Genomic DNA, 25,859 nt, shown 5'->3' on the forward strand with positions numbered 1-25,859 from the left:
CTTTAACCACTTCCCGACCGTCGCATGTATATATATACGTCCACAGAATGGCACGTACAGGCAAATGGGTGTACAGGTACGTCCTTGCCTTTCCGCTCCTTTCCGTTCCTTGACCCCCCCCCCGCTACATGCAGCGGTCGGATTCCCGCGGGGAGCGATCCGGGACGACGGCGCGGCTATTCGTTTATAGCCGCTCCATCGCGATCGCTCCCCGGAGCTGAAGAACGGGGAGAGCCGTATGTAAACACGGCTTCCCCGTGCTTCACTGTGGCGGCTGCATCGATCGAGTGATCCCTTTTATAGGGAGACACAATCGATGATGTCCGTCCTACAGCCACACCCCCCTACAGCTGTAAACACACACTAGGTGAGCCCTAACAACTACAGCGCCCCCTGTGGTTAACTCCCAAACTGCAACTGTCATTTTCACAATAAACAATGCAATTTAAATGCATTTTTTGCTGTGAAAATGACAATGGTCCCAAAAATGTGTCAAAATTGTCCGAAGTGTCCGCCATAATGCCGCAGTCACGAAAAAAATCGCAGATCGCCGCCATTAGTAGTAAAAAAAATAAAATAATAAAACTATCCCCTATTTTGTAAACGCTATAAATGTTGCGCAAACCAATCGATAAACGCTTATTGCGATTTTTTTTTACCAAAAATAGGTAGAAGAATACGTATCGGCCTAAACTGAGGAAAAAAAATGTTATATATATTTCTGGGGGATATTTATTGCATTTTTTTTCAAAATTGTCGCTCTATTTTTGTTTATAGCGCAAAAAATAAAAACCGCAGAGGTGATCAAATACCGCCAAAAGAAAGCTCTATTTGTGGGAAAAAAGTACATCAATTTTGTTTGGGAGCCACGTCGCACGACCGCGCAATTGTCTGTTAAAGCGACGCAGTGCCGAATTGTAAAAACACCTTTGGGCATTTAGCAGCATATTGGTCCGGGGCTTAAGTGGTTAATATGTACAACCAAATTTATTAACATACATTAATTACTCATTTAACCCCTTAAAATAGGACCTTAAAATCAGGTCACTCCTAGTATATAAATAAAACCAATTTAAAATCAATTCAAAATAAGTAAAATAATGTATAATAATCAATACAAAATTGTACTTATAATCCCACTGATAATAAATAATCACACTTATAAGAATACTAATGGCAAGTGGCCAGTCGAGAAGACGTTTTTCACCCGCCCTCCCTATGATTGTGGTGTTTCGGCTATGTGGTTGTCATGGCAGCCTGGCAGTGGTGGGTCTTTGGAGGAGGAGGACAATTCTGAAAAATAGGGAGCTCTGGACCCATCGTGGTATGGAGTTCTCAGGTACATTCTGGATAACAAAGGGGTTTAACTCGTAAATGGAATATGTAAATGAAGGTCTCTGTGGATAATGGAGGCTTATGTTTAAGAAAAGATTGTCCTAGTGAATTGTGTTGTTGCCCTCAAAGACCACCAAGCTTTATTTTCTCAGTTTCTGTATAAGGAATGTTATGTTAGTTTATGTTATTTATTGGAAGTTATGTATTTTGTTAAATAAAATGCTGCGATGGCCATTTTACTCTAAAACCTTGTTGTGTCTAGGCTTGGGTCAATGCATGGAGGTTATCTATTCTACACATGTCAGAAATTTGCTAATGAACGGCAGTAGGTCCCCTGCAGCCAGTGACAATATACCCCCTGAGCAACAATAGATCTCCCCAGCAACATTAGATCCATCCCGGCAACTATAGAGCCTTACAGCAACAATAGATCCACTCTGCAACAATATATCACCCCAGCAACAATAAATCTATCACAGCAACAATACATCCACCAACAACAATAGATTCCCCGAGCAACAATCGATCACCCACAGCTAAATACTCCCAGGCAACAATAGATCCCCACAGTAAAAACAGACCCCATCAACAACAATATATCTTCCCAACAACCATAAGTCTCCCCAGCAACAATAGGTCTCCCACAGCAACAATAGATCTCCTTTGCAACAATAGAGCATAGGTATAGGTATAATTTTTGCGGCAGCTATGAAGCGAAGTTTTCATGCTGCGTCATGTTTACCACCCCATCCAGCTGCTGTGTTTGGTTAAAATAGGTGGTTGTGGGGGTAGTAAAACTGCAGCTCAGCCACCTATTTTTTATTGCCCCTCCCTGCTGTAAGTGTAAAGGAGGTCTAATGGCTCTAAAAAGGTATACAAAACTGAAAGGGAAATGATCTTGGCTTTAGATACATTTGAAAGTAAGACTTGTACCATGCGTTTTGTGATGCAAGAATAAAGTATTGCTTCCCAGAACAGATTGTTATAGTTCTGACCTTACATTTCCGCCTATTATTTGTCCGTTTATAAATACAAGGCACGTTTGGCATTTAGTCCCCCTTTATTGACAGTGCAGACAGGCGGCTAACACTTCAAAGCTGGTGTTTTAGGAGGCAGTGAAAACAGAATACATGGCAAAGCAGAAACATAACAGATCTATTGCACCTCGCAAAAGTCAACTTGTAAAAGTCACCTCACCTCCCAGTAACGGCTTCTGGGCCTGCGAAGGGAGGATTAGATTGTGCGGTTCATTTTCCTGGTTACTGGCTAATAAAACCAAACATACAGCCCATTAATACACACATACATGTGTAAAAATTATTTATATCACTGAAACGGAAGTCTCAGAATCGAACAATTAAACATTTAATATGGCGGGCAAGGAAACAGTAAATACAATGGAATGCCTTGTATATAAATACCCACATCGGAATTTCACTATGTGGTCAAGTATGTGGACATCCCTCCAAATCATTGAATGTTTCGAGTGAAGTGTTCTGTTCATCTACATCATACAAAGACATTTTTAGACAATTGTGCAACCTTGTGGGAACATTTTGGTGAAGGCCCTTTTCTGTTCCATCATGACTGTGCTCCTGTGTAAGAAGCCAGCTACATAAAGTCATGGTTTGATGAGTCTGCTGTGGGGCAACCCAAGTAGCCTGACCTCAACCCTACTGAAGTTTGCGATGAACTAGAGCCTTAGTTGTGACAACATCCTTACCTAACAAAGGCTCTTTTGGCTAAACAGGCACCATTTCCCACAGACACACTCCAAAGTCTTGTGGTTTGTTGTGGAGGAACCTGAGAGGCCTGCACAACCTTACAAAAATATGTGTTTAGACAATTGTGCATGTCCAACCTTGTGGAAGCATTTTGGTGAAGGCCTTTTTTTTCTATAATGACTATGCTCCGGTGTAGGAAGGTAGCTAGATAAAAAAAACTTGGATGGGTGAGTTTGGTGTGGAGGAACCTAAGATTCCTTCCTTTCACCCTACTGAACTTTGAGATGAATTGGAACCCTAATTGTTCCCACAGACACACGCCAAAGTCTTGTGGTTTGTTGTGGAGGAACCCAAGAGGCCTGCACAGAGTCTTTAACTTCACCCTACAAAATGTTGAGATGAATTAGAACCCTGTGTCAACATCCATACTTCACAAATGCTCTTTTGGCTAAAGAGACAATTTCCCAAATACACACTCCAAACTCTTGTCGTTTGATGAGTTTGGTGTAGAGGGTACTGTTAATACTACACCATACACAAATATGTTTTTAGACAGTTGTGCATGTCCAGCCTTGTGTGAACATTTTGGTGAAGACCCTTTTCTTTTCTATAATGAGTATGCTCCGGTGTAAAAAGCCAGATAGATAAAGACATTGTTTGATGAGTTTGGTGTGGAGGAACCCAAGAGACCTGCACAGAGTCCTTCTCGTCACCTACTGAGCTTTGAGATTAATTGGAACCCTAATTGTTTCCCACAGACACATGCCAAAGTCTTGTGGTTTGTTGTGGGGGAACCTGAGAGGTCTGCACAGAGTCTTTACCTTCACCCTACTGGTTTTTGAGATGAATTAGAACCCCATGTCAACATTCATACTTCACAAATGCTCTTTTGGCTAAAGAGACAATTCACAAATACACACTCCAAACTCTTGTCGCATGATGAGTTTGGTGTAGAGGGTACTGTTAATACTACACCATTCAAAGATATGTTTTTAGACAATTGTGCATGTCCAACCTTGTGGGAACATTTTGGTGAAGGCCCTTTTCTTTTCTATAATGACTGTGCTCCGGTATAGGAAGCCAGCTAGATAAAGACATGGTTTGGTGAGTTTGGTGTGGAGGAACCCAAGAGACCTGCACATAGTCCTTCCTTTCACCCTACTGAACTTTGAGATGAATTGGAACCCTAATTATTTCCCACAGACACACGCCAAAGACTTGTGGTTTGTTGTGGAGGAACCCGAGAGGCATGCACAGAGTCTTTACCTTCACCCAACTGAATTTTGAGATGAATTAGAAGTTAGAACCCTGTGTCAACATCCATACTTCAGAAAGGCTCTTTTGGCTAAAGAGACAATTTCCCAAATATACACTCCAAACTCTTGTCTGATGAGTTTTTTGTAGATGGTACTGTTAATACTACACCATACAAAGACGTTTTTAGACAATTGTGCATGTCCAACCCTGATGGTTTGGTGTAGATGAATCTAGGTAGCCTGCACAAAGTCTTAACCTCAACCATACTGAACTTTTTTGAGATGATTTGAAATGCCAATCACTGAGGTCTTCTCTTCCAACATCAGTACCTGACCTTACAAATGCTCTTTTGGCTGAATGGGCATAAATTGCCACATATACGTAAAAAATACTGCGGACAGCTATCCTAAAAGAGCAGAGGCTGGCAGAGGCACAAAGGAATTGCAACTTTATATTAATACCCATGGTTTTTAAAATATGATGTCCAACACGCATATGTATGATGGTCAAGTGTCTGCAAACATTTGGCTATATAGTGTAGACATAGTGTAGGCAGCCTCTATTTTTGTTGTCTCTCCTCCACTTTTTTGTTACAGCAGTTGTGCAGGGTGTCTAAATATGACTATGCCCTGACATAGGTTCCTGAGTTAAGCTTGCCATACATGGATCGAAATTCGGCCAGTTCATCAGGGACAGGCCACATGGGAAGACTGGTTGTACACAAGACGATCTAATGATCAACTTGTGTACAACCAGCCTATTGGACATTTTTCTTTCAATCAGCGCAGCCGGCTATAGGGCCTAACCCTTCCCCACTTAATCCAAAAACAATTTAGCCTATAGATATGCATTAAGGCTGATGTAATACAAGAGAAATTTGTATTTCTGCACAACTGTTTAGCAAATTTACCTGCTACAGGGCGGCCGCTCTGTGCAGAATCACATATATAGATGGTACATATACATGTTTTGGGCTTGAGCATGCACTGCCTGCGGCTCTCTCCAGCTGTTATTTTAAGCAGCGGGTCCCACATACCCGATGTCCGCCAAGACCCACTGATCATTTGGTACTTTGACAGAAGGACAGTCTGCCTATGTAAACAAGGCAGACTGTCATTCCATGAGTCCAGAAGACTTGGATCAGTGTTCCTGTAAAGCAGGAACACCGATCCATTTCTTCAAGTAGTAAAAGCACCTCCCCACAGTTAGTAAGCACTCCCTAGGCACACATTTAACCCTTTGATCGCCCCTGATGTTAACCCCTTCCCTGCCAGTGTCATTAGTACAGTGGCAGTGCATATTTTTAGCACTGATCACTGTAATTGTGTCACTGGTCCCCCAAAAAAGGGTAAAAAGTCAGTTAGTGTCCAATTTGTTTGCCGCAATATCAAGCAATCAATATACGCTTATTGGGATTTTTTTTTTTTCACCAAAAATGTGTAGCATTATACATATTGGCCTAAACTGATGAAAACATTTGATTTTTTTACTTTTTTTTTTAAAGTGTTTTACAGCAGAAAGTAAAAATATAGGCCCAGATTCTCAAAGGAGACACGACGGCGTATCTCCAGATACGCCGTCGTATCTCTGAGTCTGAGCCATCGTATCTATGCGCCTGATTCTTTGAATCAGTTACGCATAGATTTGTATTAGATCCGACCGGCGTAAGTCTCTTACGCCGTCGGATCTTAACTGCATATTTACGCTGGCCGCTAGGGGCGTGTACGCTGATTTACGCCTAGAAATATGTAAATCAGCTAGATACGCGAATTCACGAACGTACGCCCGGCCGACGCAGTACAGATACGCCATTTACGTTGGGCTTTTCCCGGCGTAAAGTTACCCCTGCTATATGAGGCGTACATGCGGCGTACCAATGTTAAGTATGGACGTCGTTCCCGCATCGAATTTTGAAAATTTACGTTGTTTGCGTAAGTCGTTCGCCAATAGGGCTGGGCGTCATTTACGTCGAAAGCATTGGCTTCTTGCGGGTTAATTTGGAGCATGCACACTGGGATACTTTCACGGACGGCGCATGCGCCGTTCGTAAACAGCGTCATTTGCGTGGGGTCACATAAAATTAACATAACACACGCCCACACCTACCACATTTGAATTAGGCGGGCTTACGCCGGCCTATTAACGTTACGCCGCCGCAAATTTTGTTTGAGAATACGGCACTTGCCTGTAAAAGTTGCGGAGGTGTAACGTAAATAGGATACCTTACGCCCGCACAAAGATACGCCGCTGTACTGTACGTGAATCTGGGCCATAGTTTTTCTTTTCAAAATTGTCGGTCGTTCTTTGTTTCTAGCACAAAAAATAAAAACCGCAGAGGTGATCAAATACCACCAAAATAAATCTCTATTTGTGGGATAAAAAGGACTTAAATGTTATTTGGGTACAGTGTCGCACGACCGCGCAATTGTCAGTTAAAGCAACGCAGTGCCGTATCGCAAAAAATGGCCTGGTCAGGACGGGGTTAAATCTCGGTGTGCTTTGCGTATTTCTTTCAGATCTGTGTAGTAATCCAGTATACTCCTCTGTGCAGCAGCTTCCTGTAATAAAGACCAGTCATTGCTGCTCTCTCTTCTTCTGCAGTGTGACTGGTCTTGTCTCCGCCCCCTGCTGTAGTTTTCTGCAGGGAGCTTGTAGTGGGTGGATACTTCTGAGCTCCTCCCATAGCTCTGCTGTTTGCAGAGGCTATGTACAGCACAGTGCTGATGTCACCCCTGCTTTTGCAAGGTAATATCTAGGTTTTTAAAGTCATTTTGGCTATTAGGAAATATATTCATATAAAAAAATATATATAGCTTTACCCAGAATTTACAAAACCTTTGTCACTATATGAAGTATGCGGAGAGCATCTCCCAAACCCTGTCCAGTCAGTTGCAAAAATAATTTTGTGAATGTGATTTGTGAATCTGTTTTCTCTTTTTTGATCTGTTTTAGAGGACACTCTCCCAACGTTGGTTACAGCCTGACAGTCATCAACAGCAGAAATGACAGCAGCACTGTGAACTATGTAGAAGACACTCTGTCCAGCTTATACGGCTGGCAGGCCCTGCTCCTGGATAAAGAGACCTATGCCCTCATATTCCATTCCCCAGACAGGAGGAACACTTTACATGTGAGTCGATCAGCAATCATACAGACATACTGTAAGAAGGAAAGTGCAAAACTGACTAACACTTAAGTCAGAGGTTGAAGGTAGGATCCAGCTTTCAGCAAGGGACATAGGCATCTGACACTCCCAGAAGTGTCAAATGTTGAAGGTAACGATGGCATAGTTGCCAACTGTCCCGAATTTCCCGGGACATTCCTGGGATTTAGACCCTTTTCCCCAATTTTTGCATCCCGGGAAATGTCTTTCTTGTCTTTTTTCACCGCCGCTCGCCACGTGACAGTTGTCTCCGCCGGCCCCCATTTTTAAGATGACCAGAAGTCATGTGGCTACAATAGAAATTAAGCTGCTGCTAAGGCCCCGCCCTGTCTGTGATCTGTTGTGGAAAGGAGTGGGGCTGGGAGTGGGCGGCGCCTCAGAGGCTTAATTTCTAGTGTAGCTACGCGGCCGGCTCTGCTGCCATTACGGTGTAGCATGAAGATAAATAGAGACGGAGCCGGCCGCGTGGCAACACTAGAAATTAAGCCGCTGCCGCGCTGCCCACCCCCCGCAACGCTCCTTTCAATAACAGATCACAGACAGGGCGGGGCAGGGCTGCAGGAGCAGCTTAATTTGTATTGTAGCCACACGACTTCTGGTCTTCTTAAAAATGGCGGCCGGCGGAGAGCTGCTATACCCAATGTAAGGAGGGGCTCCAATGAGGGGAGCCTGATGTAAGGGGGCTCCAATGGGGGAACATCTGATTAAGGGGTCTCCAATAGGGGGAACATCTGATTAAGGGGTCTCCAATAGGGGGACGCCTGATGTAAGGAGGGGCTCCGCTGGGGACACCTGATGTAAGGAAAGACTCTGCTGGGGACACCTGATGTAAGGAAAGACTCTGCTGGGGACACCCGATGTAAGGAGGGGCTCCGCTGGGGACACCCGATGTAAGGAGGGGCTCCGCTGGGGACACCTGATGTAAGAAGGGGCTCCGCTGTGGGCACCTGATGTAAAGAGGGGATCCGCTGGGCATGCCTGATGTAAGGAGGAGCTCCGCTGGGAATGCCTGATGTAAGGAGGGGCTCTGCTGGGGAAGCCTGATGTAAGAAGGGGCTCCGCTGCGGGCACCTGATGTAAAGAGGGGATCCGCTGGGCATGCCTGATGTAAGGAGGAGCTCCGCTGGGAATGCCTGATGTAAGGAGGGGCTCTGCTGGGGACGCCTGATGTAAGGAGGGGCTCCACTGGGGACACCTGATGTATGGAGGGGCTCTGCTGGGGACACCTGATGTAAGGAGGGGCTCCGCTGGGAATGCCTGATGTAAGGAGGGGCTTTTTGGGTACCCTGCACCCCTAAACCATCTCTCTTGAAATTGAGTTCAGCAATAAATTGTAAAATGACTGGCGCTCAACTTATTTTTCAATGCACCATACACCAAGGACCCTGAGATGAAAATGTTAGCTTGCCATATTACTTAGGGGTCATCCCACAACACCCTAAGAGGAGGAGTGCTATATAATATAGTTGAAGTTGTATTGCTTGTTGATCCTGCCAGTAGATCTTTTATTCATCTACTACTACACTGAGTGACATCCTCTTATTCTAAATGCGACCCATTACAGTTTGGAGCACTGCTCAAAGTGCCAGACATTACTACCCTGGTGATCTACCACTCAGAAGGGTGCTGGCGTGTGAGATACTCAATCAAAAAGCATAGGGCCAGATTCACAGAATCAGTTACGCATAGATAGCCATAAGATCCGACAGGTGTAATTGACTTACACTGTCGGATCTTAGGATGCAATTCTATGCCGGCCGCTAGGTTGCGATTCCATTGCGGTCGGCGTAGAATATGCAAATGACTAGTTACGGCGATCCACGAAGATCCTCGCGTTCGTCGCAATCCCGTACGTCGTCGCTTGTCGTTTTTACCCGTTGCAAAGTTACACCTGCTTTAACATGGCTTATCTTTAGATCAGCCATGTTAAAGTATGGCCGTCATTCCCGCGTCGAATTTCAAATTTTTTTTTTTTTGCGTTAGACGTCCGGGAATACGAAACGCCGTAACGCACGTCGCATTTAAAAAAAAAAACGTCGGGGGGCCGTAATTTCGCGCAATGCCCGCCCACAATTGAATTAGGCGGGCTTGCGCCGAGCGCATTTACGTTACACCGCCACAAGTTTACAGGTAAGAGCTTTGTGAATCAGGCACTTACGCTATAAACCTGCGGCGGTGTAACGTAAATGGGATACGTTACGCCGCCGCGGAGTAACGTAAGTGTCTGTGAATCTGGCCCATAGTGTCCATGTAGTGTGAAGACGCCACACAACCACAGTTCAATATTAAACCATGGTGAGAAGCGTCCTCAGAGTCCAATCCTTTCTCCTAGGCCATTTTGCCCCAACCTCCATAGCTTGGTCATGGAGATACATATACTGGGGGTAGGGTGAACTGCATCATATGGCATGGTCAAGGAGAATTTACAGCTGAGGCTACTTCTTGTCATGCTTTCACATTGAATTGTGGTTGTGTTGCGTCTTCACACTACATAACCCTCTTTGTCTTAATCTGTATAATTTAATATGAGTGCCAATTGAATAACATGGGATTACAGAGTATATGGGAGCCAAAACTGAAACAGTAAACATTGTCTATTTCTAGACGTTTTCTGAAACACTAGGGCAGAATGAACAGGCTGCATATCGCATACTGTAGCTGCTTACTAATCTTTTATGTGCCTGCTGGGTTTTTTTCTGCAGCCCCCATTTTCGCATTGACTTTGTCGGGAATATAAGCCCAGTGACTGATAAGTGTGGAATGCCATGAAATGATGTGAAAAACCACACTGTTGACCAAAGCACTTCTCTCTGGCCATATTGATACTCTTAGCAATCTCTTTATTGTGCCTTTTTATATTTTACGTCACCTATTCAAATATACCATGCTAATGTTAGCATTTCATTTTTCATACATACAGTATTCTGCCACTTTTGACGATTTTGAAACGGGAAATTACATGTTGGTGCAGCACTGGAACCTGCCGAGATCCGTGAACATCTCTATAACTTGTGGGCTGAAACCTAAGAGACCTCTCCAATTTGCTCCTCTGCCAGGGAAGAGTGAAGCCTGTGACTGGTACTACAACGGTACTCTCGGGATACTGACCTACATTGGTAAGAGGGTCTTTCAAAGGGAAAATGGCACAAGAGTCTGAACACTGATAGTGGCCAAATTCTTTTTGTTTTTATTATGAATAAGGTCATAATACAAGATATTTCCAGTGGTAGAAAATGTACAAGTGAGAGAGTCATTATGATTATACATTATATATGAGTATTGACATATCATATTAGAAAATACATATATTAGATTATAAACCCATATTGCATTTGTGGGAAAGGATCTAGAGACGTGCTTAAATAAAATAACAGTAGTGAACACTAAACCAGAAGTGAGGTTATCCATAGAATCCATTATTTTTGTTATATATGCATGGTGTCATATAATGTGTTGGGTATTCTTTCTGATAATTTGATGTTTGCCATACGGTTAAGAACCTGTGGCCATGGTACGTTGGATGAGCGCCAGTTGAAAGAATGGTTCAGTGGATAGAGATAAATAGGGTGTGGATTAGTCTGGAACTGGCTATTGGTATATCTGGTATGGGGGGAATAAAATACTGTATTTGCCGGCGTATAAGACAACCCCCTATTTTTCCAGGAAAAAAATTTGGTTTTGGGATATACTCGCCGTATAAGACTAACCCCTTCCTACTAGTCTGTCTGGAAGCTGAGGGGTAGCCAGAGCAACCGCTGACAGGAACAACCACTGACAGAAACAGGCATTTTTCAAATCTCACTGTGCCATTCCATTACATGCCTCACTGTGCCATTCCATTACATGCCCCACTGTGCCATTATATTACATGCCCCACTGTGCTATTCCATTACATGCACCACTGTGCCATTCCATTACATGCCCCACTGTGCCGTGCCATTACATGCCCCACTGTGCCATTCCATGCTCCCACTGTGCCATTCCATGCCTCCACTGTGCCATTCCATTCCCCCATTGTGCCATTCCATGCCCCCACTGTGCCATTCCATGCCTCCACTGTGCCATTCCATGCCCCCAGTGTGCCATTCCATGCCTCCACTGTCCATCCCATGCCTCCACTGTCCATCACATGCCTCCACTGTCCATCACATGCCTCCACTGTGACGGCCAAGACGATCTCCCTACCTTATTTTTTTACTGCAGACATCCATGTTTCAGGCTGCGGGCATCCATGATTCAAAAGCTGCGCCTCCTCCTCAGACTGTTCCGTGATAGACGGAACACTAATTTTCCCAGCGGGGCCTCTGTTCAGTGTTCCGCCTATCACGGACGTCCTCTCGTTGGAGGATGAGAAGGCATCCGTGATAGGCGGAACACTAAACAGAGGCCCTGCTGGGAAAATGAGTGTTCCGCCTATCACGGAACAGTCTGAGGAGGGGGCACGGCTTTTAAATCATGGATGTCCGCAGCCTGAAACATGGATGTCCGCAGCCTGACGGAGAAATCCGGTGTATAAGATGACCCCCGACTTTAATGCATTTTTTTGCATCCAAAAGGTCGTCTTATACACCGGCAAATACGGTACATATTTGGGGTGATAGTGGGAACTTTCTGCTTGAAATTCGTTCGATCATGAGACTTGCATTGTGCCAAATGTTTTTTAGATGGGTGCAATCCCAAAATATATGTAGTAGTGTCCCATGTGTAGGGCAGCCCCTAAAACAGAGTGGGGATGTTGATGGGTAGAATGAGTTGAGTTTGGCAGGGGTGAGATACCATCTATAAAGCAGTTTGGTGGCAGATTCTCTGATGGTGGTTGTTTTGGTGCATTTGTGTAGGTTTTCAAATATGGTATCCCATTGTTCAGGGAAGAACGATACATTTAGGTCTGATTCCCATTGCAGCATGGGGTGTGATTTTTCAGCTATATTGAATTAGTTTCGATTTTTATAAATTTTGGAAATTAATCCTTTGTCTCGTGGGGAGGAAATACAAATCTGTTTCAATGGTGAGAAAGGGATAAGGAGAGTGAGTGAGTAGTATTTTTGGTAGAAGTGTTTTATCTTTGTATAATTTTCATGTTCTGTAGGTGCAAGATCATATTTTGCTTGTAGTTCAGTAAAAGAGTGAAATGTATTGTTATGGGTGAGCGATTTTAGTTTTTTTTAGATTATGCAGTTTCCACATTGCTAATGAGTTTTGGTTATTTTCTGAGGAAGTGAAGTGGGGGTCTGCTATGAAGGATGCTAGGGGAGGGATGTCTGAAGACATGTTAAATTTGGTATTGTGTCTGTTCCACAGTAGGGAATGTGTTAAAATTGAATTTAATGGTCTTATTTTCTGTGGTAAAATAGACTTGGACCAGAGTAGTCCTTGTAGGTGGTATGGGAGGACTGATTGTTCTTCGAATAGGGAGGCTGGGGCATACCATTGTGCTAGTTGGGTGAATCTGGCTGACAGGTAATATAGCCATATGTTTGGGATATTTAGATCTCCTTTTAGTTGGGGCTTGAATATAGTGGCCAAATTCTAAAGGGTGCTAGTTATGGGGTAAATCAGACACATTAGACAGATGGGATGCTAAATGAACAAATGGTGCTTGGTAGTTTAAGTGTGTTTTTAATTTTTGCACTCATAGTTGTACTGCTAATGGCAAGTTAAACTTATTAATTATGATTTAATGATCAGTGACATTAAAATGCTATTAGCAATACAGCTAGATCAGCCCCCATCTATGCATGTCAGACCTCAGATCAGCCCCAATGCATGAACTTCAGACCTCAGATTGGCCCTAATGCATGCAATGCAGACCTTAGATTAGGTCCAATGCATGTACTTCAGACCTCAGATTAGCTCCAGTACATGCACTTCAGACCTCAGATCAGCTGAAAAGCATGAACTTCAGACCTCAGATTAGATAAATGCAAGAAATGTAGGCAACCGGCATGCCAATTAACAATAGTGTGTTGTAGTCATAGTTTGTTTTTGCACTCATGGTTGTACTGCTAATGACAAGTTAAATTCATTCATTATTATAGATTAGTGCTTTCCTAGCACTGCAGTACAGCTATGAGTACACAAAATTATTAACTTAGATCAGCCCCAATGCATATAATTTAGACTTTAGCTCAGCCCAATGTATGCACTTCAGACCCCAGATCGGCCACAATGCATGTACTTCAGACCCCAGATCAGCCACAGTGCATGTACTTCAGACCTCAGATCAGCCACAGTGCATGCATTTCAGGCCTCAGATCAGCTCCAATGCATGTACTTCAGACCTCAGATCAGCCCCAATGCATGCATTTCAGACCTCGGATGAGCCCCAAATGTATGCGCTTCAGATCTCAGATCAGATCCAATGCATGTACTACTTCAGACCTCAGATCAGCCCCAATGTATGCATTTCAGACTGCAGATCAGCTCCAATGCATGCACTTAAGGCCTCAGATCAGCTGCAATGCATGCACCTCAGACCTCAGATCAGCCACAAGGCATGCACTTCAGACCAGTGGCGGCTGGTGCTCAACATTTTTTGGGGGGTGCAAACAAACGAAAAAAAAAAAAACAATTGCAGCCACACTGTGCCCATCAAATGCAGCCACTGTGCCCATCAAATGCAGCCACTATGCCATGCCATCAATTGTCGCTACTGTGCCATGCCATCAATTGCCGTCACTGTGCCATGCCATCAATTGTCGCCACTGTGCCATCAATTGTCGCCACTGTGCCATGCCTACAAATGCAGCCACTGTGCCATGCAACGCAGCCACTGTGCCATCATTTATCACCACTGTGCCCATGAATTGTCATCACTGTGCCATGCCACAAACGCAGCCACTGTGCCATCAATTGTCGCCACTGTGCCATGCCAAACACAGCCACTGTGCCATCAAATGCAGCCACTGTGCCATGCCTTCAAATGCAGCCACTGTGCCATGCAACGCAGCCACTGTGCCATCATTTATCACCACTGTGCCCATGAATTGTCATCACTGTGCCATGCCACAAACGCAGCCACTGTGCCATCAATTGTCACCACTGTGCCATGCCAAACGCAGCCACTGTGCCATCAAATGCAGCCACTGTGCCATCAATTGTCACCACTGTGCCCATCAATTGTCACCACTGTGCCATCAAACGCAGCCACTGTGCCAGGCCATCAATTGTTACGACTGTGCCCACATCAATTGTTACCACTGTGCCAACATCAATTGTCACCACTGTGCCCTTTAATTGTTGCCACTTTACCCTTTAATTGTTGCCACTGTGCCCTTTAATTGTTGCCACTGTGCCCTTTAATTATTGCCACTGTGCCCTGTAAAATGCTGCCCCCTTGCCCCCCCTCCGCCCGGCACTTACCTTTCTGCGGTCAGCCATCCCCCTTCCACAGTCCCTCAATGTCTTCTCCCGCCCTCGATGACGCTTCAGCCAATCAGGTTACCGGTAACCAGAACCGGTGAACCTGATTGGCTGAGACGCCTGTCAGTCTTATCCAAGGAACGCACCCCCCGTGCGTCCCCTGGATAACTATTTGGAAGCCGATTACAGCCTGAGGACTGTAATTGGAAAGCCTATCAGAGCCACACTTCAAAAGCCAAACGGCTGCCGTTATTCAGATGTCCGGCCCTCACCTGGGGGCCTGCCATCTGAATAGTGGGTGGCAGAAACAATACACAGATTCATGCAATGCATGAATCTATGTATTGTATTCAGTGGCAGGGGGCGGCGCTCCGACGCCCTCTATGGACGCACCGTCACTGCTTCAGACCTCAAATCAGCCCCAATCCCTGTACTATTAGGAAAGCAAGATATCACTGTAGATTTATAGGCAAATTTCGTCCGCACAGCATGCCAACATCATCAGTTGATGGCAGGCTTTCAGTGACATCAGGGAGGTAGGTGGGGGGCCACTTTTGTTTTCATTGCGATAAACTTGTAAAAAACCTGTTAGAAGAAAACAAAATCCTGGCAACACAGATGTTTATAGTGGTTAAAAAAAGCACTTGTGGGCTTTGCCCAGTTTTTCTAGACCTTTTTATCTTGGGGTTCATCTAGAAAATGTCATGGGCCCGCATCAGTGAGAAAAAAATATGGCCTCGGGGTTGGTGGTCAATAGGAGGAGGAGTATTCCCCCTATTAGTAGGAGGAATAGTGTCCCTTCATTGGTATCGGTGGATGATATAGTGCCCCATTGTTGGTGTCAATGGGAGGAATAGTGCCTTATGTCAGTGGGAGGAATTGTGCCCCAAGGGCTGGATAAAGGCTAGCAAAGGGCCACATCTGGCCCTCGGGCCGCAGTTTGGAGACCCCTGCTCTAGAAGCTGCTAAGGGGTCCTTGAGAAGTGAGCAGGGGCAGCTCAATCTTCTGCCTATATTGACCTGTAAATGCAAGGGATCTTTTTCACTTTGACCATCAGTGGAAGTAGTCTCTACAATTTTATTTTCTGTCCATTGTTAATAAGTTTAATTTCATAATTAACCTGCCTAGCGGTATTCCCAAGTATGGGGTTCCTTGAGCATTAAGCAATTTCTGACTCCCAGGCCTCGCACACACGACCGAAGAACTCGACGGGCGAAACACATCGTTTTGCTCATCGAGTTCCTTGTTAGGCTGTCGAGGAACTCGACAAGCCAATTTTCTCCATTCCCGTCGAGGAAAAAGAGAACATGCTCTCTTTTTGGCTCGTCAAGTTCCTCGACAGTTTCCTCGTCGAAAAGTGTACACACGACCGGTTTCCTCGGCAAAAAAAAAAACAGCAAGTTTCTTGCTGTTTTTTGCCGAGAAACTCGTGTCGTGTGTACGAGGCCTCAGATAACTTACCTCTGACACCATTGATCTTTTTAGCCATCTATAAGGTGCTAATTCATCCCAACATCTACAAATGTAAGGAAAATTCTTCTGACTGACCATCACACTAGTGTATAGTGGATTTTAGATATAGTAATTTTCGGCAGGGGTTCCCTGAGATTAGAAAGTTAGTTCAAGGGTTCCTTTGTCTTGAAAAGTTTGAGAAAGGTAAAAAAAAAAAAAATGTAATTTTAGGGCAAGCAAATGCAACATATTACCCTTTTTTTGTAAAATATAAATGATGAGGGTGTGCTGAGTAAATAACGACCAAACATGTAGAGCTTTAAATCTGTACGCCTGCAAAACGACATCAGTTTTCCATAGGCAGTAATTTCAAAGCCTCTGCAGGTTATCGGTAAACTATGAATAATGAGCCTACAATTATCGGTCTCACTCGACGTGCATGATGCGACATGCTTGACGATATATAACATGTGGGGCTCAGTTTTTAAGTGCTTGGGTGTAACTTGACTTTTTTCCCATTTTTTTTTTATTTAACTTTATTGATGTTGCATAGGGGACCCGTATGTAATATCATTAGACTATTAGACCATTGATATTCCACCTGCCGCCCACTGAAGCTAATGGAGCGCAGACTGCACTCCATTATCTACTTCTCTGACTACAACAGCCAGAGAAAATGACAGCGGAATTTGGAAGTGATTGTTTCGAACCTTCTGCTGTAGTAAGCAACTCTCAACCTGTCATAATTTTCTTTAATGTAACATGAATTAATTAAACCTTTTAATAGCATGGCTGTTGGAGAATTCAAATGCAAAGATGCCAACACTAAGGCCTTGTACACACGAGCGAACATGTCCGATGAAAACGGTCCGCAGACCGTTTTCATCGGACATGTCCGCTCGGAGATTTTGGTCTGATGGTTGTACACACCATCAAACCAAAATCCCCGTGGACAGACAGTGCGGTGACGTGGCGGTGACATTGACGCCGCCACCTCCGCAAACCCGGAAGTTCAATGCTTCCACGCATGCGTCGAATGACTTCGACGCCATGCGCGGGTTCTCGGGCCAGCGGACATGTCCGATGAGTCGTATTGACCATCGGACATGTCCGACGGACAGGCTTCCAGCGGACAAGTTTCTTAGCATGCTAAGAAACTTTTGTCCCCTGGAAACCTGTCCGCTAGGCCGGGAAACTGTCCGGTCGGCCCTACACACGACCGAACATGTCCGCGGAAACTGGTCCGACGGACCAGTTTCAGCGGACATGTTCATCGTGTGTACAAGGCCTCAGAGTCCCCATCAATTATAGTGTAGCACTACTCCTGCAAGAGCTGCTGGTAACTGCCTCGCCCATTCCTGCACAGTCAGGCACTGTGCATTTTTCACTTACATCCGAACACAAGAAGTTTGTCTCTGAGCTTTTTTTGTTCATAAAAGCGGAGGTCCACCCTAAAGAAAAAAAATAAAATATAGCCAAAAAGGCTACAAAAAATTGAAAAAAAAATAGTTTTTATACTTACCAGAAATGGCTGTTACTAGGCAGATCGTCCTAATCTGCCACTTCCTCGTCCGCTGTGGTCTTCTTTCTTCTCCTCCTCGTGCTGCCTCCTGGGAAATGGGGAGCGGTGTCTTCTGGGACCTTGTTTGTGTCCCAGGAGACACAAAGGGAAGTAGGGAAGTGAAGCCGCAACACTTCACTTCCTGATTCCCTCTCCGAGGATGGCGGCGGGGCAGTCGAGACCTGATCGATTACTCGGCTTCTGGTGACGACATCGCGGGCACCCTGGACAGGTAAGTGTCCTTATTAAAAGTCAGCAACTACAGCGTTTAAGGGTAATAACTTGTATGGGGTAGAGGGTTATGGGATGCCCAACTTGATGAAAAATTACTGGGGAAAACTTCCTTCCTCTGTACAAAGAAAGGATCCTGGACTGTTCTCCTTCCTAGGCACCCATAATCAGCAGCAAAAAGTCCCTTGAGGACTAGGAACACTTAGTCCCCTGGCTGCTAGTCTACCAGCCCACCTGGCTGTTCCAAAGATTTCCCAGGGCAAGGGATAAAAAGGGATACGCACAGCACTGTTCTTCTTAAAGCTTGCGACAACTGGCAGTCTCTCCCCTTGTGAACCCCTGGGTGTTCTGATGTATACACTTTGTCCTCTTTGCTCCCTGCTGCTCCTTAGGCAAAATTCCTTCTCAAACCAGCCTGTGCCCAGCCTGAAGGTGGAGCACCCCTAGACCCAGGGGTCCCCTCTTAGGCCACATACAGCCTCATCAGCACCCTATCTTCCACTCAACCTCCTGCTGGCTCACCATTTTTAAGGACATTTTGCCTAGGTATTGGTCAGACTCCCCTAGGTGTGCAAATAAGGACCTCCTGGCCTCCGCCCACTAACTTCCAGAAGCTTCTACAAACTTCTAGATCCAGAGATCTGCCTCTGTAGAGCCATCCAGCCTGACCTGAAGTAACCCTGACCCAATTTATGACTCACAAAACTTACCATCAGTCACCAGCTTAACTTTGCCTACACTGGCACTAGTAATACAAATGACCAGTACCTACTCAAAACTAAAGTTGGCCATAGATGGATCAAAATCCCCGCCAGTTCAGCAGGAGCTGGACAACTTTCGATCCATCTATGGCCAGGCTGGTTGTATTTTGGTCTGATCTTATTTAGATGTATATAAAATGCACTTTGCATCTATCAAAAAGTGTTTTCCAGCACTAAACCATTCATCTGATTTCTAAATTGCTGCATTTGTAAATTCCAAAATATAAAGGAATAGCAGTGGTAAAAAAAAGCCCATGTGGGTTTAACCCATCTTGTTTTTTTGTACAATTTTCCTTTAAGGGGGTGTGGCAAGGGGTGTGTCCCATGCCTACAAAATGTTGCTGGTAAGTGTCCCTCATTCCCATCCCAAAAAGTTGGGAGGTATGCCTATGTTGATGGGTGAATTAAGTGATTTTTTTTTTTTTTTTTTTTTACCCGTGTTTGAAGGAAAGAAAATTGCATATTTTATGGATAGCCTCAGATCGGAACTTCAGTGGGCTTACCCTTAAATATACAGTGTCTGATAATACTAATAGCTGGCAAGATGTGCATCCAGGCCCTACAATAAAACCAAAACCACAAGGGAACATAAAAATGTGGGACCTTTTCAGGGACAAAAAGTTCCAAACATAAGTACTGTCACAGTAAATTAGGACAGTTCTTTCTTATTTCTTTGGCCATTGTTGTGAATTTCTTGCTCCATTTTTTTGTAAGGGAAAATGTCAATACAGTACATGACCCCCATGTCCTACTTTATTTGTTTACAGAAGAAGCAAATGCTAGTTTTAAAGGGAAAGTGCGGGGTGATGCCGAGGTTACAGAACGCTGCACAGCTGCTTGAGGTCAATAGAGAGAAGTCCCTGAACTGCTGGTTTCCTACTGGCTACAAAACATTGTTCTATTTTAGAATATTCCATTTAAACCAGAACTGTAAGAAAAACATGAATTACAGAATAATAGAATATGTATCCGGCTGGCAAGAGGTTGATTTTGCTCAACAGAGCATATGGTGGCCATACACTTCGATAAATGATTTATTTATTTTCTTATCGGTCTCTTCTGATCAGAATTTTTATTCTACAGTCAACAACCCATTTGATCGATATGCCACACAGTGCATTTCAAATAAACTGTTAGGGGCAGATCCGCGTACCTGCGCGTAAGAATCCGCCGGGCGCAGCGTATCTAAGATACACTACGCCGCCGCAACTTTTTTTTTTTTTTTTCGAATCCTCAACGAATTTGCGCCGTAAGTTACGGCGGCGTAGTGTATCTTTTGGCAGCGTAAGGGCACGGAATTGGATGTAATGGGGGCCTGTTTTATGTAAATACGCCGTGACCCGACGTAGACAACGTTTTTTTTTAACTGCGCATGCGCCGTCCATGGGGGTATCCCAGTGCGCATGCTCTAAATTAACCCGGAAAAAGCCAATGCTTCTGACGGTGACGTCATTCTACGCAAATCCCTATTCACAAACGACTTACGCAAACAGCGTAAAAATTTCAAATTTCTACGCGGGAAGGACGGCCATACTTAACATTGAGTACGCCTCATAATAGTAGCTTTAAATTATACGCCGGAAAAAGCCGAACGAAAACGACGTAAAAAAATGCGCCGGCCGGACGTACGTTCGTGGATCGCCGTAAATAGCTAATTTGCATACTTGACGCGGAATTCGACGGTAACGCCACCTAGCGGCCGCTGAAATATTGCACCTTAAGATCCGATGGCGTACTAAGACGTACGCCTGTCGGATCCCTCCGAGATGCCATCGTATCTTGTTTTGTAGATACAAAACAAAGATACGACACAGGAATTTTAAAATTACGCCGGCGTATCTATTGATAATCCTTTTGTGGATCTGCCCCTTAGGATGTAATCGTAATTTATGAGCATAACTTATCGATCACATTTCTGTTTCCACCATGTAATCTCATAATCTGATTGATCCTATTCATGAACAAAGTATATAGCCCAAACTCGCTCATCCATGTCGTTATGAACCTTCCTTTGTGTCATGTTGAACAGGAAGGGGTCATCTCCAAACTGTTCCCACAAAGTTGGGAGCATGAAATTGTCCAAAATGTCTTGGTATGCTGATGCCTTAAGAGTTCCCTTCGTTGGAACTAAGGGGTCAAGCCCAACCCATGAAAAACAACCCCACACCATAATCCCCCTCCACCTAATTATTTGAACCAGTGCACAAAGCAAGGTCCATAAAGACATTGATGAGTGAGTTTGGGGTGGAAGAACTTGACTGGCCTGCACAGAGTCCTGACCTCAACCTGATAGAATACCTTTGGGGTGAATTAGAGCGGAGACTGTAAGCCAGGCCTTCTCGTCCAACATTAGTGCCTGACCTCACAAATGTGCTTCTGGAAGAATTGTCAAACATTCACATAGACACACTCCTAAACCTTGTGGACAGCCTTCCCAAAAGAGTTGAAGCTGTTATAACTGCAAAGGGTGGGCCAACTCAATATTGAACCTTACGTACTAAGACTGGGATGCCATCAAAGTTCATTTGTGTGTAAGGGCAGGCGTCCCAATACTTTTGGCAAAATAGTGTGTGTATAAATAAATAAATATATGTATATACTGTGTATATATATATATATATATATATATATATATATATATATATATATATATATATATATATATATATATATATTTGTTTTTATATATACAGTATTACAGTTGTTTGTGTTTTATTATTACATTTATGATATTCTATATCAAGTGGTACAGAAAGTTATATAGCAGCCCCTTTCATCCAGGGTCCTGTACAGTCATAGGGTTATGAACCATTAACTTTTTAGCTGTCTGTAAGAGGGGGAGAATCATTCCACTGATCAACTATGGGCCCCAGTTCTCAAAAAGGATATCGGGGAACAGGAGAGAGTTCATAGAAGGGCAACTAAACTCATACGAGGCATGGAGGAGCTCAGCTATGAGGAAAGATTAGAGGAACTGAATTTATTCTCTCTTGAGAAGAGGAGATTAAGGGGGAGGATATGATCAACAACATGCACAAATATATAAGGGGTCCATATAGTGAACTTGGTGTTGAGTTATTCACTTCATAGTCAACACAGAGGACAAGGGGGCACTATTTACGTCTAGAGGAAAAGAGATTTCATCTCCAAATACGGAAAGGTTTCTTCACAGTAAGAGCTGTGAAAATGTGGAATAGACTCCCTGCAGAGGTGGTTCTGGCCAGCTCAGTAGATTGCTTTTTAGAAAGGCCTGGATTCTTTCCTAAATGTACAGAATATAACTGACATTTAGAGATAAAGTTGATCCAAGGAAAATCCGATTGCCTCTCGGGGGATCAGGGAGGAATTTTTTCCCCTGCTGTAGCAAATTGGATCATGTTCAGATGGGGTTTTTTGCCTTCCTCTGGATCAACTGTGGGTATAGAATTGGGTATATGGGATTGTACAATATTTTTTTATTTTATTTACTGTATGGTTGAGCTAGATGGACTTGTGTCTTTTTTTAACCTGACTAACTATGGGCCAGATTCACGTAGAATCGCGGCGGCGTAACGTATCGTAGATAACGTATCGTAGATACGTTACACCGCTGCAAATTTTCATCGCAAGTGCCTGATTCACAAAGCACTTGCGATGAAAACTACGCCGGCGGCCTCCGGCGTAAGCCCGCGTAATTTAAATGGGCGTGTGCCATTTAAATTAGGCGCTCTCCCGCGCCGGACCTACTGCGCATGCTCCGTTTCGGAATTCCCGCCGTGCTTTGTACCAAGTGATGTAATTTTTACGAACGGCGACGCGCGTAGCGTAATTACGTATTCCCGGACGGCTTACACAAACGACGTTTATTTTTAAATTTCGACGCGGGAAAGACGGCCATACTTTATACAGCAATACGATTTCTGTGTAAACTTAAGGCACCAAAAACGACGACTAACTTTGCGACGGGAAATTAGACTAGTGGCGACGTAGCGAATGCGAAAATCCGTCGTGGAGTGTCGTAACTCCTAATTTGCATACCCGACGCTGGTTTACGAAGCGAACTCCCCCCAGCGGCGGCCGCGGTACTGCATCCTAAGATCCGACAGTGTAAAACAATTACACCTGTCAGATCTTAGGGATATCTATGCGTAACTGATTCTATGAATCAGTCGCATAGATACTCTGAGAGATACGACGGAGTACCTGAGATACTCCGTCGTATCTCCTTTGTGAATCTGGCCCTATGTAACTATGTAAGGGTGTCCTTCTTCCACTGACCACTAAAACAAGGGGGTCCTTCTTCCACTAACAACACAAATAAGGGGTTTCTTCTCCCATTGACCATTAAAATAAGGGTGTTTCTTCTTCTGATCTTACCCCACTGACCGATAAAATAATCTGATCTTACCCCACTGACCAATAAAATAAGGGGGGCCTTTTCTCATTGATCACTAGAACAAGGGGGTCCTTCTTCCACTAACAACACAAATAAGGGGTTTCTTCTCCCATTGACCATTAAAATAAGGGTGTTTCTTCTTCTGATCTTACCCCACTGACCGATAAAATAAGGGGGGCCTTTTCTCATTGATCACTAAAACAAGGGGGTCCTTCCACTAATCACAAAAATAACCTTCTCCCAATAACTCCACAAATAAGGGAGTTCCTTCCTTCTCACACTGACCATTAAAATAAAGGGGTCCTTCTGCCACTAACAACTAAAATAAGAAGGTCCTTCTCCCACTGACCCTAAAATAATGGTTTCTCTCTCCCACTGACCACTAAAATAAGGGTGTCTTTCTTTCACTGATGACTAAAATAAGTGGGTCTGTCTACCACTGACCCCTAAAATAGGAGATTCCTTTTCCCACTGACCACTAAAATAAGTGGGTCTTTCACCCTCTGACCACTAAATTAAGGGGTTCCTTCTGCCACTGACCACTAAAATAAGTGGGTATTTCTCCTGTTGACCACTAAAATAAGGGGGGCTCTTCTCCCATAGACCACTAAAATAAGGGGGTTCTTTTCCCATTGACAACTAAAATAAGGGGTTCCTTCTGCCACTGACCACAAAAATAAGGTTGTCTTTCTCTCACTAACCACTAAAATAAGTATTTTTTTCTTCCACTCACCCCTAAAATAAGATGTTCCTTCTCCCACTGACCACTAAAATAAGGGGGTCTTTCTCCCACTGACCCTTAAAATAAGGTGTTCCTTCTCCCACTGACCACTAAAATAAGGGGGTTCTTCTCCCATTGACCACAAAAATAAGGGGTTTCCTCTCCCACTCACCATTAAAATAAGGGGGTTCTTCTCCCTTTTCCACTGACCAACTCATTTAGGCTGGTGCTTTGCTCACAAGAGCCTTTGGGCCAGATTCTCAGAGCAAGTACGCCAGCGTATCTACTGATACACCGGCGTACTTTCAAATTTGCCGCGTCGTATCTTTAGTTTGAATCCTCAAACCAAGATACGACGGCTTCTGGCTTCGATCTGACAGGCGTACGGCTTTGTACGCCTTTGGATCGTAGGTGCAATACTTCGGCGCCCGCTGGGTGGAGTTCGCATCGTTTTCCGCGTCGGGTATGCTAATTAGCTTTTTCTGTCGATCCACGAAGGTACGTGCGGCCGTCGCATTCTCTTACGTCGTCGCTAGTCGGCTTTTCCCGGCGTATAGTTAAAGCTGCTATTTTGTGGCGTATAGATAGACTTGCCATGTTAAAGTATGGCCGTCGTTCCCGCGTCTAATTTTGATTTTTTTTTTGCGTAAGTCGTCCGTGAATAGAAAAGGACGTAACTCACGTCTAAGTTCAAAAAATGACGCCGGTGCAACGTCATTTCGCGCAAAGCACGGCAGGAAATTTCGAAACGGAGCATGCGCATTTCAATCGGCGCGGAGACGCGCTTCATTTAAATGAATCACGCCCCCTACCCGCCCAATTTGAAATACGCGCCGAGAAATACACTACGCCGCCATAACTTACGGCGCGAAATCTTCCTGGATTCGACTTAGACTCTGATACGCTGCGCCAGGGCAATTCTCTGTGAATCTGGCCCTTTATTTTTATATTTTACCTTTTTTGAATATTACTAAAAATAAATGTCAGAAAGAGGAAGGGACATTAAAAATGATTTGTCCTGGTTGTCAAATAAACTAGGTAAGTCACTTTTTTAATTTCTTATTTATAAATTTATCTTCAAATTACTGATCATGATATGGCACCAGGAGCTGTAGTAATCATTTTATGGGTTCCTCTGTATTAAAAAAATTCTTGAGAAAGGTGGGTATGTAGGAAGAAAATTTACAGTTTCTGAGAAGTATTTTTGCTTAGCATGTTGTACTTTACAAAATGAACATTAGAGGAGGATAAACAAGGGGCAGTAGCTAAATAGTCTCTCCTTAAATAGTATTTATAAGTTACATACATTTAAACTTGCATTTTATTTTGTCAAAACCCCTCAGCTCTTTGCCCTAATGTATTTTTAGAGCAAAAGGCTATAAAAAGGTAAGCAATTTTTTTTTATTTTTTTTATTAATTAATAATGAATTTGAGAAAAAAGTGTCTCCAAACGAACCCAAAAATATCTATGGAGGGGAAAAAAGAGTGTATTATACAGTAAAAAAAAAAAATGCACAAGTCATAGCTTTAGTGCGATACTAATTCCAAGATTTTTTTTTGCTGCAAAGTCTAGTTTTGTAAAGACGTCAAATTTCAGAAGAATGTATGAAAAAATAGGCTATAGAACAGTTTAAAAATGGAAGACACATCGATTGAAATGCCAAAAGCCACCCTTTAATGAGCTATATATTTAGGACAAAAAAAAGTAGACACCAGTAGAGTCTTTTCAATTTATCAATTTACTTTATTTATTAACCTCCTGGGCGGTGTTCCCGAGTCTGACTCGGGGTGAGATTTTTGGGCTAGGATCGGTAACCCCGAGTCAGACTCGGGCTTGCCTCGCTGGATGTACAGGGAGTTTTACTTACCTTGTCCCTGGATCCAGCGATGCCACCGCGCTGTGTGAGCGAGCGGGA

General features: G+C 43.9%; 1 protein-coding gene across 1 annotated transcript in view; it reads left to right on the forward strand.

Moving 5' to 3' along the window:
• The window catches only part of LOC120936193 (fibrocystin-like), an 87,418-nt gene that overhangs the window by 27,107 nt on the left and 34,452 nt on the right, over positions 1-25,859 (forward strand). Inside the window, exons 6-7 of the mRNA XM_040348361.1 lie at positions 7,269-7,446; positions 10,400-10,595. Of these exons, the coding sequence (XP_040204295.1) occupies positions 7,269-7,446; positions 10,400-10,595 (374 nt within the window). The remainder of the gene's footprint in view (positions 1-7,268; positions 7,447-10,399; positions 10,596-25,859) is intronic.

Source organism: Rana temporaria, chromosome 4, assembly GCF_905171775.1.
Source record: "Rana temporaria chromosome 4, aRanTem1.1, whole genome shotgun sequence".
Classification (NCBI taxonomy): Eukaryota; Metazoa; Chordata; class Amphibia; order Anura; family Ranidae; genus Rana; species Rana temporaria.